Source organism: Leptosomus discolor, chromosome 8 (assembly GCF_034619465.1).
Source record: "Leptosomus discolor isolate bLepDis1 chromosome 8, bLepDis1.hap2, whole genome shotgun sequence".
Taxonomy (NCBI): domain Eukaryota; kingdom Metazoa; phylum Chordata; class Aves; order Leptosomiformes; family Leptosomidae; genus Leptosomus; species Leptosomus discolor.
In genome coordinates, this window is record NC_141398.1 from 57,523,789 (window position 1) to 57,543,744 (window position 19,956).

Genomic DNA, 19,956 nt, shown 5'->3' on the forward strand with positions numbered 1-19,956 from the left:
ATTCGGATACACACAGGATATTTCCCTAAGAAAAAGGATACTTTCTGACCTCCATAGGAATATTACTGAGAAGTGTTCAGCACAAACTTACCTTTTATCAGATCAAGGATAATTTTCCCTGTAAAGAATAGCCTTTAATTTTCTTTCTTTGAAAACCACATTTTTTTTCCATAGGTTGTATATGATTTGCTGAAATATATGTAAAGGACCATTTTTGCAATCCCACTATACCTTGTGACAGGCTTGTCATAATACCTAGCAGAATTTAATTTTTGTCAATATTCTCTATTAATGTTTACATGCACGAGACCAAATTTATTTTGCAGTAATGTCAGTTAGACATGGGATGTTACAATGAATATCCCCTGAGTGACTATAACTGAGTGTGGAATCTGACTTTTAATGCTCTTGTTCAACAAGAGAAAAGTAGTATTTCATTTTCCTAACATCTCCTGAAGGCACAGGCAGAAAGAGGGGATGGGAGGGAAATTCAGTGCAGCAACCTATAACAAATGTAACAACCCAGACTTGATGACATTATAAATAAAACAACTAAGACATGGTTATACACAATCTTGAAAAGTGATAAGGGCCAGACAGGTAAGAGAGAAGTCCCTGGGTTTTTAAGTGCATTTGGACAGCTTGAATGTCTGAGAATCTGATTCAGAGAGATCAGAAAAGGTAAATCATACCTCCCATTTCATTTGTCATGGTCATTAAAGATAGTGAGTTAGGCAAACAAAAGAAACTGGCCTAAAATAAAGGAAAAGATGTGACACGATACCGCACATTGATCCAACATTTAGGACAGAAAGTCGTTGCATGTTTTTTGTATAGTTTATTGTACTCAGTCAAATAAACCTCAAATAGGCAATGGCCTATTATTACAAAAAGAATGCAAGAAAATTAATTGAGTTTCTTCTGCAAGAACTGCACCCATGAAGTGCATAGTGTATTCAAAATCAGCTGAAAAAAATGAAAACTTAATTTGTATTATTATTAGCCAGGAATAAGTGTGCCTTTTTCTTCATATTTCGGATTGGACGGTAGTGTGAACTTTTCTTGATTATTATATGCTCACATACTGCTGACTTTCTCACCTACCCTTTCCTTCTTTGTTACTGAATGCTACAAGGTTGAAAGTATTTTAACTCAGTGGGTATTAATTCCTCTGGGCTACATAACTATACAAAAGCATCAAGACAGTCTGTTTTCCTACGAATAGTTATTTCTAAACAAAGCTAACTAAAGAACTAACAGGAAAAACATCTTAATTGCCACAATAATAACACCACAGTGACATGTTTTACGGAATTAGTTGATTTCTATTTCTATGGAAACAAAGTTATTAATTTGTTGGCTTTTCACTGATTTATGAACACCTATGAGAATTTCCAGTTCTTCTGGCTAAAGTCAGACCGTTAATCAAACATTAGACAGCCTTACCTGTATTTTTTGCATAGACATTGAAATGAAATTAACGTTGTCATGTTCCGGTATTGTCATGTGCAACTGAAAACATAATCTGATGCTGAGCAATGGTAAGAATATGATTTTTTACCAGGATATCAATTTAGCACAACTTTTTATATAAGTGTCTCTATAATTTTCCAAAAGCAATACCTACACAGAGTAATTCTTTCATATCTGTGTGACGAACTCATAGAATTTCCTTGAGAAATCCTTCTTGGACAAATTTATTTGCAAGCGCTTGTATGTTTATAAAATATTTTTGATGAAGAAATACTAGGAATTTAGAGGAAATATAGGAAAACGTAGGCTGCGAGGTTAATACAAGCCTGACTCTTTTCTTTAAAAAACCACTTCCTTGTTTCTTGCTCTTGTACTGCCCTTTAGAGAATTCAACCATAATAGATGCTTAGTAGAGCAAATAAGGAACAAGGAGTTAACTAGTTCCTAACTAAGTCATTGGTTGGCACCAACTGTGACCAAAATCATTCTCATTCGATTGTTTTTAATTCTGAAACATTTTGACTGGGTTTGGAACTCCACGGATCTCCTCCCTAGAGGCAGCAGTTAGGAAATCCACATGAAGGGGTTGATCTGGGATAAGCCTTTCATTCCCCATCTCCTCCTCCCAGTGCCATGTGCCAGCAGGGACTTGAATTTCCAGCACGCTCCTGTTGCTTCTGTCAAACTCCCTGCTTCAGGTTTCTGGTGGCGGGCAGGGGAGAGATGCGGTGGCGTTTTGTTGGTTTGAGCTGGCATCGACGTTGTGGTGGGCACAGGAGAAGTGTTGGTGAAACCATCGGGCCTTGCTGATAGAGCTCTACCCACAGGCACCCATCGCGGAGGTACAGACACCCAAACACGATGGGAACCGTGTCCCTGCGTGTGCTCAGGTCTGTGTGCTGGGACACAGCAGGGAGCGGTGGGTGGTGGGGGCTGGTGGGAGCCCGTGGCTGTGGCTGCAATAGGGCACGGGGCTCTGTAGGATGGCAGAAGAGGCCAAGGGGTGATGCTGCGGTTCGCACAGCTCTCCCTGTTGGACAAATCCTCTCTAAGAGATGTCAGTTATTAATTCAGTTGTTATTGTGAACTTGTAACATGAAATGTGCTTCTGGGGACCAGATCTACATTCAGCAAAGGCTACAAGTAACGGCTCAGGCAATGCTCTACTGTGAGAAAAAAACAAGATTCAAGCCAGTTTTTTTGCCTGGATCAGGTTCAGCTCAACTCCCAGGATCAGTGTGTTCCTTTTACTTTGGCAAAGTCTGGATTCCAACGTGGATCTTTGCCACTCAAGATCATGCCTGTCAAATGCGTGAAAACACACTCTTACAATCATAGGATTAGCAACCAATATCTCACCAAAATGAATTTCTGGAGAGGGAAACCTGCACCAGCTGCCTATTTTATACTAGCTGTCACATGCATGCAGATTAAACAGAGCTGGGGAGACAGCGTTGTGCACTTGATGGGGAGAGGAGAGGGAACGAGCAGGAATGGGGCTGGTTTTCCTGCCAGGCCCCTAACTGCAACCTGCCAAGAAACTCAGGGGCTTTTCTAAGTCAGCAGAACATTATTGCTCTCCTATCATCTCTTGCGTTACGGCGCTCGCCTTAGAAATAGCTGAATCTTAGAAATATGTCCTGTGCAAGTTCAGCCAACTCAGGAATGCCCCAGCTCTGTCAGCACAGGAAACTACTTCGATTACTTTTCTGGCAGTATCAGCTTCTTCACAGATTTTCTTTCTGAATTGCTACTTATTGCACGGTCAATTTATTGTGTGTTAAATTTTGTCCTTTCTTGTGCTAGTCCCTTTTTTCTTTGTCTTTTGTTGCTAAGCTAAGGAAAAGCTAGTGAAAATATTTATGCTGGTTCATCACAGTGATTCATTTACTTTTCTGTATAATTTTTTGGCTGAAATACCCGATATAGCCAGGGGAGCCCTAATTTACTTTTTCTTCTCATAGAATTAGGACCCAGGTCTCAAGTAACTTTGTGTGAAGCATTTAGCCTTTATAATGATCCTTTTGTTTCATGGAGTTGCTTGGGAATAAGAAAATTGCTACATGATTGATGTGGTATCTTTTCTGTGAATCACTGGGTCTGTCCTTTGCTGTAGTTACGTGTTATTCATAGCAGATCCTTCCCGTTCCTGGTTAAGGGATGACTATTGCCAGCTTTATCCAAGACACAGACTCAGCCTTTTGTTCTTCATTGCTCGGAACCTTTCGCTTTATCTTTTCTGGCCTTGGCAGACTGAGCAGACGTTTCCTTCAAGGCATTTCGTTTACAACCTTAACTAATGTTGTCCAGTGATTTCAAGGTTGAGGTTTGTGAGTCTGGAACTTACTTTCTAACAAAATGTCTATCTTGTTAATATTTTCGCTTTTCATGACTATGATCTGGATTTCTGTGGTAGAAGAGATTTCACTGAGCTGCTACATTTTCAAGGTCTCATTCCCTTTCAAGCAACTGTCCATTCAGCAATCTTTGCAGTCTCTTTCAACTCTGTTAACAATTCATAAGATTCTTTCGTTTGGAGTTGCACTGTTTTGGCTAATACCTACTTCCTGACTTCTCTCATTGTTCATCTTTCCCCCCGACCCCCTTATTTTTTCCAGGTATTAATTGGAAAAAATAATAATAAAGCTATCATTCATAAATACTGAGCACATTTTTCCCTAGTAAAAGCTGAAGTCTTTAAAAAAATAAAAACATTGACAGAAGCATCGTATTTCACCTTGAGAATCGTAATTTAATCTTCTGCTAGAGGTAATATTTTTCTTTACTAGCTAGCATGACGAAAATACCTCATGTTTTTTTCCTCTTTCAAATTCCTGTGTCGGTTCCCCCACATAAATCAAGGGAGCATTTCAGTTTTAATTCATATGGAATTCATTGTTTCAGCACTCTTTCCTAGCAGTTTCTCTAGCACTGAAGAGGTAAAAATTACAACATATAGTAAGAGATAAGATAGAGGAAAGTCACACTATTAACAGTTCTGGATGCCTTGAGGACAGGCAGAAGCTGCAGCCCCAGAGATGCAACATGTATGTGTTCGGAATCAGACGCTGTTCTTGCCATTTTCTGTCGCTGGTGAACATTCTTCGCTTCACAATTAGCAGTGGTAATTAATGGGAAAGGTGTGCATGTTTAGTATCAAATTGGTTCTGCTAAATCTGCAGGAACCAATTAAAAAAAGTCCTCCTTGGTATTTCTTGCTCCTCTGGCAATAGGGAGAATGGCCAATGATAGTTCTAGAGTTTGGTTTTAATCATTTTCAGAGTGACAAGGAGTTATTCCCCATCTCTGGGGTAACCTCGTCCCAGTGTCTTCTAGATTTATATTGGCCTGGACCTCTTTGAAAAATTTTTATGACAAAAAGGTGACAGAAGAGGCCAGTGAGCGTGAAAGAACCAGGTAGAGTAGCGCCCAGGGGACGCCCGCTGCACTAACCTCTGCTTTGAAAGGCATCGATGGTGGGAAGGCCCTAGATCGGCACGGGACATACACCGTGCTAAAATGATTGTTCAGCATATTCACCGATTCGTTACGCTTTCCTTTCAGAAATTAATTTGCTGAAACATTAATTCCCTCCCTTCCTCATGAGGTGAGTTCCAGAGTTGACAGCTGCTACCAGGGGCCAGGACTGGATCTCATGAATGTGTTTGTATCACCCAGGCTGGAGCGAGACTCGCCGCTCCCCTGCCCTGCCTGCTTGGGACAGCGCTTCCCAGCAAGGGTGTTTGCTTCATGACTTTGGTATCAGCCAGGGCAAAGCTGAGCATTTACAGCAGCTGGCAGAAGCAATCTCTTGCTGGGACCAGCTGGTTCCTGGCAGTAGGATCGCAGTCCAGCAGGAGCTGTATTGATCCGCACAGGCTAATGCTTCACAGCACTGAGCCGCTTCTCACCTCTTTTCTGCCCATCCTGCAGGAAAAAAACCCTCTCACTGAATCGGTAGAAAGGCACTGTTTCATGGCTGTGTTCAATACTGACATTTTAGTAGCGAATCTGCTGGGCTCTTATAAAAAATTTCCTGTCTGTCCAAGAGCTGCCGGGACCCCTGCTTGAAAGAGAAAGCAGCGAATGGATGTGCAGTGGAGAAGCGGCTTTGGCTGGAAGCACAGTTGCAAAGAACTGGCATGTGCAGAAACTTGATAGAGTTTTACTGCCAAAACCTTCTCTAGGTAGTTTATGAAAGAACCTCCAGCTCATCTTACGTTGATTAGCTTTTGAGGCACAATTTCTACAATGAAAAAACTTTTACTGATTTGCATGTGTCGACAATTATTCTAACAGTAACAACCTGATTATACTAGTGTGTTAGTCCCAGATATGGTGTATTATTCCCTAGCTTTAGGAATATTTCAGATAGTTATAGCCTCTGGGTTCATTTAACCATAGCCCTAATCACTTCTGATTAAAAAATACATAAATGAGTTTGTGGATTATATTTTTTTGTTATACCTCAGCTTCTAGGATTTTTTTGCCCTGAAGGAAAAAAAAATGCAAATTAGTTCTCGGTATAGAGAAAAGTTTGAAAGACTGTACAACATAACAAAAAATATTTTCCTTTTCATAACATTTTATTAATCTGCCTCATTATTACAACTTTAGTATTTTTATTTGATTAATTTCTGTAGGTTTTGTGTTTGGGCTTTTTTCCAGTTGCAATGACTCTCCTGTTACTTTCTTCATGTTTACCAAGGGTTTTACCATTTTACTCCTATTGTTTCTCCACACAAATAACTAATTAGTCAACCATTTTCTCATCTGATACTTCTCAGTGGCAGGGGACTAGAAACTGAATTTCATCTAATTTTTCATTCTGTTTTGATCATATCATTGTAGGTAGACAATTGCAATGAAAACCAACCTGCTAATTCACTGATGTGACGAGCAAAATCGAGCTGAAAAGTTGAATCTTTTTGCTCAGATGGTGAGGTGGGGCGCATGATTTTAAAAGAGCCCTGCAGATGGAAACAGGAGCAAATGCTGCCTGAAATGCAGCCACAGCCCTGCAAACTCTTCCCTCGGGGCACAGGGACCACTTCCAGTGTTAGAATCTATGAGATTAGAGCCCCAGCCTGAGAAACGCTCGGCCACTAGTGCCTGAGCAGAGGAGCTCACTGCCTTCCTTCTAAGGCTGACGCAGAATAGCACCAACATTTCTTTTTATAACACCGACTCGTATTTCCATCGTGGCCCCTCTGATTGAGTGAGCAGCACGAGGCAATATCGGGTGCCTATCGATCTGCAGGAGGATCGATCTGCGGCAGTAAGGACGAGTGGCTCAAGCGCTCTCGTTTGACCTTTTGTGCTGTCCCGTATGCTCCGATTTGGCTGGATAGGCAATACTTCATTTTCACTTCAGCGAGAGAAAAAACACTTCTGTGAGAAGTACGTGACTTAATTCTGTCTGCTGGGTCTGCACTTGGCTCTGAGTGAAGCCAAGAGAAAATCCCACAAATAGAGACATCTCAGCATTATAATTTCCTCCCAGCCATATAAAACAATATTTATGTTGCAGTCTAGTTAACCGCAAAGGAGAATGAAGTCAGCAAGTTTTTTGTTCTTTTTCTTTGTTTGTTTTGTTTTTAAGTAAAATCATTCCTGCCAAGATTTGTTGCTTGTAGAGAATATGCTTTGAGGGGGAGGGGGATTTATTTTTACTATTTGTAGCTGAATTATTCTTTAATTATAATTTTAAATTGTACTTCTACTTTCATAAAGTGGAAATAGAATGCTACGTTGTTTTTAAGTACAATGGCATATTGGTATAGACCAAGTAGTGTCTAGAGTTTCCATTTTATTATTTTGTCTGCCTTTTAAAATATATTGTATCCAAAAAAAGGTACACCTTCAATTGTAAATATAAAAAAAACCCCTAATAACTGAAATATTTCTGAAAAATCTGTATTACACTTTCAGCAGACTTTCCTGTGACTTATTGACATAAGGCAGATGCCAGTGGAAAGGCTGTAACAGAGACAAGTTGTCCTCCAAAGCATTGGGCTGACTCCTTTTCTTGCCATAAACACCTATATGTTATTCATAAACCGAAAGGGTGGCTGAAAGAGGAAGGCTCAAACGGATGCTTCTTCCAGAGTATATTCTGTGTCCATACAGCACAGAGGGGTTTTAGTAAAAATGCCTGAGCCTCTTCAGTGGTATGCTCAGCCCTGCTGTACCACAGCATTCCTGCTCTGGTGCTCTGTAAAATACCCATTTCTGTAGACCAAGCTGAAATGAGTTTTTCTTGAGACTGAATCAACAGAAAACTGATATTAGCAATAAATGCCTGACCAAACCAGGAATGTGTATAAACCTTAAGCCTTAAGAAGCAACGTATCAGTCTCGTGCAGCACCACGGAATTTAGTAGTGTTATGTCCTGTCCGCTGTACCTCCTAACAGATATGCATGCGCCTGGGGGGGGATTATTACGTTATTTCACGTGCCAGACTGGCACTGAAGCCAGAGAAGTATGATGCCTGTTGAGATAGGATTAGAATAAAGTATGTGCATGTTTATATTTGTACATAAGCTCCCAGAAACTTGAGAGGCACTTCAGGATAGCCCAGGAAAAAACTGCTGCAGTGAGGTACTACAAAGATTGTCATGCCCGACCTGCAGAGCTGAGCGATGCACTAGCGCGTAGCTAATGAATTCACCCTGGAATATGGCCAGTTTATCAAAGAGAAACATGAATTTTCAGTGACCAAAAATGCACAGAGTGACTCGTGGCACAACATGGATGGGGATTTTAATTTATTTTTTTAAATTGTGTTCTAAGTTGACATTTCCAGCCTGTGAAAATACAGACAGTCTGCAAGTCCATAAATCTGTTCCATGAAGCTGAAAAATGGCTGTTGCATAAATCGTCTGTCTTCAGTAAGTTTAAAAACGCATTTGACCTAATAATTTTCTCAATGATGTCAACAGAAAATGTGATTTATTTCAGGTTTTAGATTTTGTCAATGATGTGTTTATTCTGATTAATAATAGCATATTTCAATTAAATTTGTTTTGTATGTTTTAAAATTTTTTATTCTAAAGAATCTAGCCAAAATAACTTGAGCATGTCCAAATCTCTGCAGGAGAGCACTGCAGGAGAGATTTTACAGCCTACTGCACATTTAGCATATAGCCACACTTTTAGTAAGGGCATTTCAACCCAAATTCAAAACCACGCATTTCGTATGATCATCTATTTAATGGGAAAAGATGGCTGACTGCACTGAGTTTGCCAACTTCAGTGTATAAGTCAAATATGGGGAATGGAAAGTACAAACTGGTGGCAGTTTAGATTTTCTTTCTGACTTTTTAATATCTTTTGAAGATTGTTGGGGGATTCCTAACTCGGTGTTAATAGAGCATGTTGACAAGGGATACGTGTATATTAAGGGTTTGGCCAGATGCAATTAGGTTTAAGATTAGAAACAGGTCTTCAGAACAGTCAGTGATCATTCTGTGGAATCACAAAGTCAGGCATATAGAAGACAGTTTGTGAAAGCTTCGAGCATCAGAAAGCAACAAGTACATTTATACAAGCGACCAGAAAAGATCTGAAAAAGCCCTTTAACAGACTATCGGTACTGTTGCCTTTATCATTTCTCTTATAACCTGTAGCTTTTTTGGTTAATAAATGCTTACGTTTTGTCTCAATAACATTCTGTGATGAAGCACTTATGCTTCTGTTTTCCCCGTGATAGGAAGTTCTCCAGTTGCTTTTTAGTCCTTACCTGGAATGGAAATGCTTGTTTAGGTTGTATCCCCAGCACGGTGGGTAGATATCTGGGCTGGCTTTGAATTACCTACTGCTAGTAACAGGCTGTTATTGGTAGCACTGAACTTAATGCAGGATTCTTTTCCTGTTGATTCATATCACAGGGGTGAAAAGAAAAATGCTACAACTAAAGAACCAGTTCTTGCTAGGGCTCATTATGTCGTTATGTCATCTTATGGGTGTCCTATACATTACACGACAAACCTATTGCCATTCAACAGGGATCTTCATCGCTCTGTTACAGACATTTAATGTTCCCAGTTGCCCAACACTGCAAACTGTTATTCTGGGTCCTCAGGTGTCACATGTACACCTGAACTGCCCAGTAGCCAAGTCTCCTGTGTGCAGACCCTAGACCTGTTGCAGGCAGCACCGTGACGGTCAGTAGGGCCATAGGCAGAAGGAAGTTCCCTGCCGCATCCCCTCAGGAAGCACAAGGCCCACACACTCAGGTACAGAGCAGCCTGCTGAAAGCCGTGTGGAGCAGGGACTTAGCAAGCGCCGGAGCAGCATTGCATGTCTGCTTGCCCACAACAACGTAGCTCGTGTACGTGTGAAAACCAGCACCGGCCAGTTTTTGCCCCTCTCTGCTAACACACAGCCATTTACCTGTTGGCGTGCTGTTGCTGTTTGAATTGCTAATAAGTGATGAATAAAAGGCTTAGCTTCGAATTATTGCTCAGTTGCGCTGCGTAACGGAACAGTCGAAGCAGCAGCAGAGTTACGTTGAAATCATCGTGGTCTTGTGCCCGTAATGGTAATTTTATTGTTCTGACAACCCTGCCATGCCAACTGCATGCACTCTTTTAAAAGGAGTTGCAAAAGAAGGCACAAAACTGTGAGGGCAAACCAGTGCTGACTGCACCGGAGATGAGTGGTTGGCATTGGCACTCTGTTGGGGACAGATCATCGCTGACTCTGAAGAGACGTGAAACACTGTCGTGCTCACATGCGGGCTTGGATCCAGGCATTTCCAAATTGAATGGCAAGCTACCCGCCTCTGTATTTGCCTCGTGCAGGAGGATGTGGAGACATCCCGTCACGGATCTCAGTAGAAATGGTAGAGCTCTTCAGGAGTCATAGAGAAAGAAGAATGTATTTGTGTATCCAAATGGGGAACACGAGAGGAAGTGGTGTTGAAAGGAGGTATGAAAAGCCCTTTTGAGTAACTGATTTTCCACAGAACTGCCTACTGGTTGTGTACCTTAAACTAATGTGATAAGGTAAATACGAGTCTTACTTACAATCTCTATTTCATCGCCAGGTTTTTTTGTTAATACAGTGAATTGTTATCCCTAATAACACCTCCGTTCTATTGTGAGGACATGCTTTGTCACACTAAACACAAGGACCATGGATCATGTGTTACTAGCCTGTACAACACAGTGTTTAGGGGCTGCAGCAGCAGAGTTTAGGCACTAGCTTTGTACCTAGGTATCAAATGGAAAGCAAACCTGTATATTCATTTGCACTTTGAAATTAATATTTTTTATTCATCAACATTATTTTTCAATATGGGAGAAAAGTGAAAACCCACAGCTGCTCCAAAGATGTTCTTCCAATGGCTTTACTGACCCAAACATTTAAAAATAAAATAACAAGCCTGGAAGTTACACAAAAATTATCTTTACAAAATAAAATGATAATACGGATAGAGAAAGTTAATATATGTTAGAGAATTACTATGATTGTTTTCATTCAGCACAGGTTAGCAATTAGAGAGCCTGCTGTGCAAGGCTGTGAATATAGGTGTATGAAATGTAATGTTAAGTTGCTCTCCCAGAGCTTATAACCTAGACCGATATGGGAGCAGGAAGACCTATGTTACCGCATAGTCAAATAGCAGAAAAATTGCAGCATGTCATCATTAATGAGTCTGGAGTATATTTCAGCTGGAGAATTGCTGTGTTGCAATAAGGTTTCATTTCTCCTCTTTCTGGTGCCATATGCTGCCATAATTAGTACAGGCAAAAGGTAATGATAGCACAGTGGAAAAGATGGAGCATGATGGGAAGCAGGTTGGTCTCTAAAGCCGTCATCTGTACATAAAGCATATGAGGCACAATGCAGTTTTAATCCAAATTTTTAATGTTACACTTATATTTTGGGAATTGGTTTTGTCTTTCTCTTAGAACCACCATTGTTTCCATAGGTGTGTATATTTATGCCGTAATTGCTACACTGGTCTCTCCCAATCACCTGTAAATCTTTTTCCAGAGGTTGATTTTTCAGGTGGACTTGATCTAATGAGATGAAATTCATATTGGCTTGGTTTACATAACATCTGAATTTAGAGATTTTTTCACGCAGAAGCAAAAGGGATTTCTCATGCTGAGCTCTTAGGCACAGACAATGCAAAGTTACCTTCCCCACTGATCACTTTACTTGACTAGTTCATGAAGAGCTCATGGAAAAATTTCAGGGACTGCCATTACACCGTATAGTCTCAGCAGGAACAAGGCAGATACAGTAACTTCAGCATGTTATCTAATTGTAGATGAACTGCTATGGATTCAGAAATGTGGATAATGTGAATGTTTCTCATTCAAAATACAAATGTGTAGCTGTACTTCTTAGGTGAAATATTTGGTCTAGTCACTGATATTTTTTCACTTTTGTCAGTGGGACCAGGATCCATAAAAGCAGCAAATATATCAGATTTGGAAATCTTATGTATGGATAACTTTATTATATTTCTGATACTGGCTCCTGCCAGTCGGATTAAAACAGTATGAAAATGGTTACAATCAATATTTTGACACTTTCAGTTTCACCCAAGACCAGTAGGTACATGCACACATATATATGTATCACAGAGAATATGAATTTCTTTCTACTCATCTGGTTTGAAGACTATTTTAAACATAATTTTAAAAAATTAAGGAGATGAGCAACGATACAATTTGAAAATGCCAGCAAATATCTTTCTGCGTCTTTGAAAGGTTTTTAAATCGTTCTTTTCTGTTCCATCTGTCTCGGTACTTTTGATGTTTCTCATTGCTGTATGTTCTTAGCCTTTTGGCAATGATTTACAGATTTTATCCTTTTATCAGTCTTTTGGGGCAGAAATACATTCTCGCTGTTTTAGAGCTGAATTAGGGGCGTAGCATGAATTAAAGGGCTTCCCTAATTCCACGGTGACAGAGCCGGGACTCAAAGTCCATTTCTCCAAGTCCTAGTTCAGCCAGACCAGCCTTGCTCTCTGCTCCGCCACAGTGTCAACTTGCTGCCTACAACCCCTCGCCCTGTTAGGCGTTACTGTGGCAAAGCCTAACCGCAGAATCAGACGGGTGGTTCGTGGGGCCAAGGCCGTTGTACCACTCCTTTCCTGTTGCGCCTTTCCGATCATACAGCCTGTGCACAACGTGACTCGAGTGGTCTCCAGATGTGCAAGGCTGAAAACCGCTGCCCCAACAGGCCCGTCTAAATTCTGGCCTTACCCCCTGTCAACGCCACGCGTCAAACCGGCACAGGGGTGTCCCTCCGCACAGGTTTGGCGCGGCTCCGTTTTGCCTGACTTCTCTTCCTGTGGAAGCGCAAGAGCCAAGGCCCCTTGACTCCCCGTGGGAAAAGTCTGGCAGCCACCGAGCTCTGCAAGTCCTTGCCAAGAGCAGCATCTGACTCTGTGCCTAGATGCCTGGCTGCTCTCCGACGGCACCCTGGGCTATCGCGCAGTCGGCTGTGAAATTCTTATTGTGGCTAGCGCAAGGTTGTGGCTCTGATTAGATTTCTGGGTCCGTGTTGTCACCACTGTTCTGTGTAACGATCCTCTGTGCTAATCAAGCTGCCAGCCGCCGGCATCATGCACACCTCCTAGCAACCCCAGGAGGTGTTCTCCAAATTATTTTCCTGTGTTTCGGGAAGACATTTATAAGTTTTAAATTATTTCCGTTTATCTTCTACTTTGTTTTAGTTCTGCACCAAATAGGCCAAGTGCATATTTTGATTTGCATTCCCTTGTTCTGCATCTATAGGCTCTCTCCATCTCTTCGTGGGTCTGTATTTAAGGTGTATACTTTAACTTCACAGCAGACCATTTCCAGTCTGAAAGGGACTTGTTCCTTCTGCTTCCTCTGCAATACCTGTCTTATAGACAGTGCAAGGACACGAACGTAGTGCAAGGAGGTTGCAATCGAAACAGGTTACACCCACTGGCCCACGCCTTGCTTTCATATAAGCCCTTGGGAACTGTGAGCTGTTGGCATGATTTAAATTTTTTTTAAAAAAAACAACAATGAAATACAGAAACCCCACAAAGCAGCACTAAATTTCGCTACCGCAATGTAGAATATGTCCAAAATAACCAGTGATTGGTACAGCAGGGAACATAGCTCTGTATCCGTCCGTACAGAGGTATCGATGCGCTTATGGTTTTCAAAACCAAGTAGATACACGCAGGCACATAAGTTCATGTTTAACCACCTAAAAAAAGGTCTGATTTTCAAAATTGCTGTGCAATCAGCACATTCCACTAAAGAAAGTGAAACTTTGAATTCTGTACTTCTATTTTTTTTATGCTGCTTTTCTTAATGAGTCTATTCTAAACCGTTTGCTAGCAGAGTCCTCAAAAAAAATGAACAAAGAACAATCATCTTAACTGTACTGCAATATGCTCTTACAATAAGTAAAAAATGTGGTGGGAAAGACAAAGTACTGCTTTTACAATATCCTCTGCCAAATCACAGGTTATACAATTCAGTTTTTTATTTGCACAGCCAACAGAGCTTTGTAGAGCAATCAGGGAAGATAATACAAGCCATTTTAAATTCTCATTACTTTAGAAGTGTTGAATCTTCTTAAATTGTTTTGGGGTTAATTGAGAATTTGCAGTTTTACAATAGACTAGGAATTGGTTAGGCTGCCCTTGTTTCATATTTTTGTGCATACCTTTGTTGCAAAGTTATAACAACAACAATAAAAAAACAAACAAAGTAGTGAAATGAAATAATGATCCGCACTGCTACTATTTTGGTAACTCATTTTTACAAGAGATAAAGCTCAGGTATTGATTAATGCTGAAATGGTTATTAAGTGGAAGGACATGTTGGGTTGATGGAATGTCTCACTATGCACTAGCATTTGCCTTTGATTCTTTTCCACATATTTCCTAAGGGATTGTTTTTTTCTGATTTGATTTCTGTTCCTGGGGAAACCAGTGCTGAAACTCTGAGTGACTTTTGTGGGAGCATGAATAAGCCAAGGTTTTGTCTTTTTTTTCTCATAAATTCCACAAAGTTCTGGTTTCCAAATTTGTTCTTTAATTTATTTTAACATAATAATAGCTCATAAAAATGTGGAATTTTTCGAGGCTGTATATATTGAAGTTTTGATCCTGCGACTGGCTGCCTGAACACCAGTGTGTCCTCTGTCCCATGGAAAAGTCCATCTGGTTCAGCAGCCCTGAGGAGGTTGCATTTTTCAAGCCTGAAGCAAAGTCTTGATGAAGAACAGCGTCATGTGGTCAGTCTTGACTTCCCCTGGAAGTGGTCAGTCACTTCCCCTGGAGATATGCCAAAGAAATTTTGAGGCAACTGATGATGGTTTTTGGTGAGGGGTATTTCTCTGATGAATTAAGAGAAGGATTTCTGCTCAAAGCAATTTTGTTTTTCAAAGACAAAACTCAGTATTATTTTTTAGACTATGATTCTTTTGAAAGAAGAGTATTTTATCAATCTTTGAAGTATAATGGCGATCTATAGAATAGTTTACTGAAATGGGCCTGTGGGCCACACAGCAAACTCATAGGGATTCTGGAGCTCTGCGCTTTCTAAGGCATAAATTCAAGTCTTGCTCTGCCTCCAGCTAATGGCTACAATGGATACCTGATCTGTGAGCTGGGAAAAGATGCCTGTGTTTCTGACCTGTATTTCTCAGGCCTGACTACTTCTACATGCACTGCCTCATTTATGCATGAGGAAACCAATTTGCCCCGAACTTTTCCCTTTTTAACAATTAAGTTTTCTTCCTGCTCAATAGTATGGTGCCCGTGCCCAAAATTTATTATTCAAAGGCTATTATATGTCAAATCTGTTCTAATATTTCCTGACTTACACAGGAAAAAAGAAACTCATCTTTGCTTAATGACACCTGCCCATGGCGTTATTTCAAATGTTGGAGGGGAAGTTCCTGGGATGAGGGATGGAAGAAATCCGTCCTTCTGTTCGTTCCATAAGTCTTTTACCGTGCCGTCTTAATGACAGATTTTAAGCTTGAGCCAGGCACTAAGTAATTTGCTTTTGTTTTCCTTTTACCTTCAGCCCATGATCAGACCTACTGCTCAAACACAGCAAAATGTGGCACGTGACTAGTGAATGACGCTAATGGCCATCTTGGACATTTTACCACTCAGAGCTGTGGCTCTGAGTGGCTTTTCTGAGATCTAGCAAAAATCCAAAGTTCTCAAACTCTGCCCGCTCAAAACAACTGGACAGTGAAAAGGCACAAGTTACACAGGACTGAGAGGGCTGAAACGAGGACTTGGGGAGTCAGAGGCAGCTGGATAGAACAGTCAGACATTGCCCCCATGCTGAGCTGCAGTAATCCCTTAACGCTCTGCCAGGGGGATCTAGCAACTCATCACAGCTTATTTTGCCACTTTCCAGAGGGCACAAGAGACCAGAGCAAGACTTTGAAATACACATTCAATGCCACTATGTCTGTCTTTGTTGGGCTGCGATTTATTCTTTCCTCTTCTAGCAACTGCCATTTTATTTCATTTTACTTACTTTTTTTTACCCCCATAACAATCTGTTATTTTTGATCATTACCTCAGGAAATAGTTGTACTGCTAAATTATTTTTGGCAGCATTATCACCTAGGACACCTTTCAGATGAATGCCACTCTGAGGCGCTGGCTAGACACATACTCATTAAACAATAACAAGTTTCATGTCCATTACTTATAATTTAAAATGTCTGTAGAAGGCTGTATGGCTGTTTATGACCTATAACAATTCACTACAAAAATATAAACAGGTTATTTTACTAAATATTGATTATATGATTGGAGTTTTGGTTTAAAATATTAACACATTTCATTGGAGAGGGAATTGATATCAGTTAATTCAGCACTGTGTTGTTATATTACTTGATATATTTAACCGAGTACAGAATTAGGCCCTAATGGTGAACATTCTTGTGTTTATTACTTCAGTCAAGTAGGGCAGTTCTTAGTGCATCAGCTCCACAATCTCTCTAAATATTTCCAGTATCAGGGTCTAAATATTTGAGCCAATTAATGCAAAGAAAGCACAACAGCGAATTTTGTATTGAGGGATCTTGACGGACGGCATTTTCAAATCCTTGTTTAGACAACATGTATGTAGCTGAATTGTTGCAAGATTCTGAGAGTCTGAAATCATCAGAAGCAGGAAACTACTGGTCGCAGATGGCGGGACAAATGAATGCAAACTGGGTCTGCATATTACACCTAGTGAATCCAGGGTCGGACTCTTTTACTGCCATACCCCACGATCAATTACATTTCCAGCCTCACCCAAAATAAGGAGTTGTAAGAAAAAAAATGAAAAATGCTCAAGGAATAAATTAAAAATATAACTCCTAGTCCAGCCAGAATTTTGAGTCTGGAAGAAAGAGGACTGTGAGAGGATTCATGAAGTCTGTAAATACCAGTGATGATGCAGAGGTCCGTTGGAAGCGTTCGGGTGCTTTGGCCGTACAACACAGCCAAAGGAAACAAGTCCGACATGGTATTTTAAATATTGATTTCTGTACTCAGCTTTGGGACACATGTATCCAAAGAAACTTACTCAAGCCTCTCTATCTCCACCTGTCAGATAAGCCTAACAACAACAAACTGTCTCAAGGGGAAGTCAGAGGTTTTAAATTACATTTTTTAAGTATTGAGACCCACCCCGTGAAAGCCAGTGAGTGCGAAGGCGTATTAGTTTGTAGGGATGGTATTGGTTTATGTCTAGATATGTAATTTGTTAACAACTTCTGTTTTTTTATTCAGGTACTCGGTTTACAAGGATCCAGCAGGCTGGCTAGAAATTAACCCCACCAATGGTACCATCAGCACCACTGCTGTCCTGGATCGGGAATCTCCTTATGTTCAGAATAACATATACACTGCTCTCTTCCTGGCAATAGACAGTGGTGAGTGACTATCGTGGATCAAATTTGTTAAAGTATGTGACTTCTTTCCTCTGCTTGAAATTTTCCGTTCGGGTAGATTCACGTGTAGCTAAGCCCATGCTTCAGCCCTTTGCTAGGTGGCCACCTAAAGGTATTAGAGATCATTGTGATAAATAGAAAATGGAGGAATTAAAACTTCAAACTTAGAACAGCTTTGATTTAAGGTTACGTCTCACACATTTATTCCTGCACTGAGATCTCAATGTTAGATGCAAATAGTCTATGAACAGTCTTGGAAAGTAATAAATCATCTTTATCAGAGTTAATTTCTTCATAATATTTGAGCAGTTAGTAAGCCTGTGGCACCTAAATACCAATAACAACTCATCCGTGCTATGCTGAATTCTATTCTATTCAATACAATGACAGTGACAATAAAAACGTAACTAAAAACCCTTGTTAAAACGCAGTATTTTTTACATATTGTGTGGATTAAAGTTCCTTCTGTCAAGTATACTCAAAATTAAACTGTCTCGTGAAAATTCAGTGAGTGACTTTGGAGCAAAGAAAGAGAAAATCCTGAACATTCCAAACCTCCAGACCTAAGGGCACAAAATAAATAAAAGATTTGTCTGTAATATAAGAGCTAATATGGTAACGCTCTTTCACAGCTGCAGCTGGTTTAGCCCTGGTGATTAATTGTAAAATGTTCTTTTTAGGAGAGTAATTCTGCATGTTTGTAACCACATGACTCGGGGAACATTTGCAGGGCCTGACAGGAAAAAGAAAATATCGCCTTAAGTATAAAAGAAAAAAAAATCTGCTGAGATGATGATTTACTTATATATTCATACATATCTTTTTCTTAGGACATTTCCAGGGAAAAATGTAGCTCTAAACTTATTTCTGTCTTTTATTTGCTATTGGATAAAGACTTTTCAAGTGCATCTGGTACACTGGGAAATGTCATCTTACAATGAAAGTGAAAATTCAGGATAACATTATTGCGGGATTATCAAAAGGAAAAAGTTGCCTATGTTTTAAAGGTGGAGTCAAATATCTGCAAAGAGAATAGATGGAACAAGAAGCTGAATATTTCCACCTGTGGAACCCAGTCTGAATGGAAGTGGATTTTTGGTTATACCTTTATGTTTCGCTTAGGGCAGTAACACACTTTGCTCATCTATTCTAAGCCAAGAACCTCACTGCTAGGTGACCCCTCTTAATTTCCAGAATTTCCTCCATTCTGGAAAAAAAGAGAGAAGGAAAAGGTGCCTGTGCACTGAGCAGCAGAGCAAGAGAAGGTCTTTTAAGTGGGTTAGAGAAAAGGAATCCTGTTCAGTTGAGGTACTGAGTCAGCATCTAATTCAAGCGGCTGTTGCTGTGTTTACTTGCAGTACTGTTAGCACAGGAGCTGAGCTGCTCCAACGTTATTGACTCCTTTGAATGAAGTCATTAGAAACCACGCGTGTGCGTTTAGTACTGTCATGCTTAGGTGTTAATAACGAACGTTCAGGAGTATTGTACTACTTCGCTGTATGTAGCTCAGCCACATGGGGAAGTGGCAATAAATAGCAGAGCTAAAGTAGCTGATATTAACCCTGTGGCCTGCATCACCCCTGGATTAATTACCAAACAGCTTGTGAAACACATTAAACTCGGAGGCAGATTGGTAACTGGAAAAGTTATCTGCTGCTCTGGATGAATACGCAGAATTTGTGGGAGCTGAGAGGAGCAGGAGCTCCTCTGGAGCCCCAGCCTCAACTTCTGTCACACCCAGGTCCAGCCTCTGGTCAGCGGTGCCGGGGCCTGCTGGGGAGCGCCGCCGCGCTTTGGGCTGGCCCGCGGTGAGACGGGCAAGCTTCGGGCCGCGCTTTGGTGGCTTCCGTTCGCAGGGGGACCGGTGCTGCCTTTGCGCACGGGTGCTGCCAGTCTGGAGTCTCAGGCCAGGCTCCGTGGCTAAAGCAGCCAAGGAAGTTTCTAATTGACTTCAGCGGGTAGGTTTGGGGGCTCTGCCTTGTCCCCTGTGGTTGTGACTGGGGCTGATCTTATCCCTGGAAGGTGTTCCCCAACTTATTTGCAGGCCGCTGACAATGCTAACTAGCAAAGCTGTGAAACCCGCTTCATTTTTTCAGCCATCATAGCTAATGTCCAGCTTGAAAAGGGATATTACATTAGGTGACAAGCCAAATTGTGGTAGAATAATATGAAATGAATACAGAATTCTTTCAGGACTGTAAAAGAAGGTTATGTTAACTTAAAAAGGAAAAAAAAAAGTCAGATTGAACATAACCGTATGCACTCTCTAAGACAGCATTGTCCACAAACTGCAAATCTCTTTCTTCAGGTTAGTAAGTGTAGCCCATCTAATACTAGTGAATATGATTAGGACTTTTATGTGAGAGGGCAGCCAAAGGCAGGATTAAGAATTGCCAAATGAGATAGGATGGTAAATTGAAAATTCAGAGGCATTTCCAACAGAGCAAGTTATTTGCTTGGGCTAACAGACTTGGGGCGAAAAGGGAGGAGAGGAAAAAAAAACCCATACTTAATCAGACTTTTTTCAAAAGCATTCAGTGTGGGTTATTATTTCTTTGGC

The 19,956-nt window shown here is 40.7% G+C and overlaps 1 protein-coding gene across 1 annotated transcript in view; it reads left to right on the forward strand.

Annotated features, from left to right (window-relative positions):
- CDH13 (cadherin 13) overlaps window positions 1-19,956 on the forward strand; it is a 398,743-nt gene that overhangs the window by 358,881 nt on the left and 19,906 nt on the right. Inside the window, exon 11 of the mRNA XM_086468834.1 lies at window positions 17,236-17,378. Coding sequence (XP_086324960.1) covers window positions 17,236-17,378 — 143 coding nt within the window. The remainder of the gene's footprint in view (window positions 1-17,235; window positions 17,379-19,956) is intronic.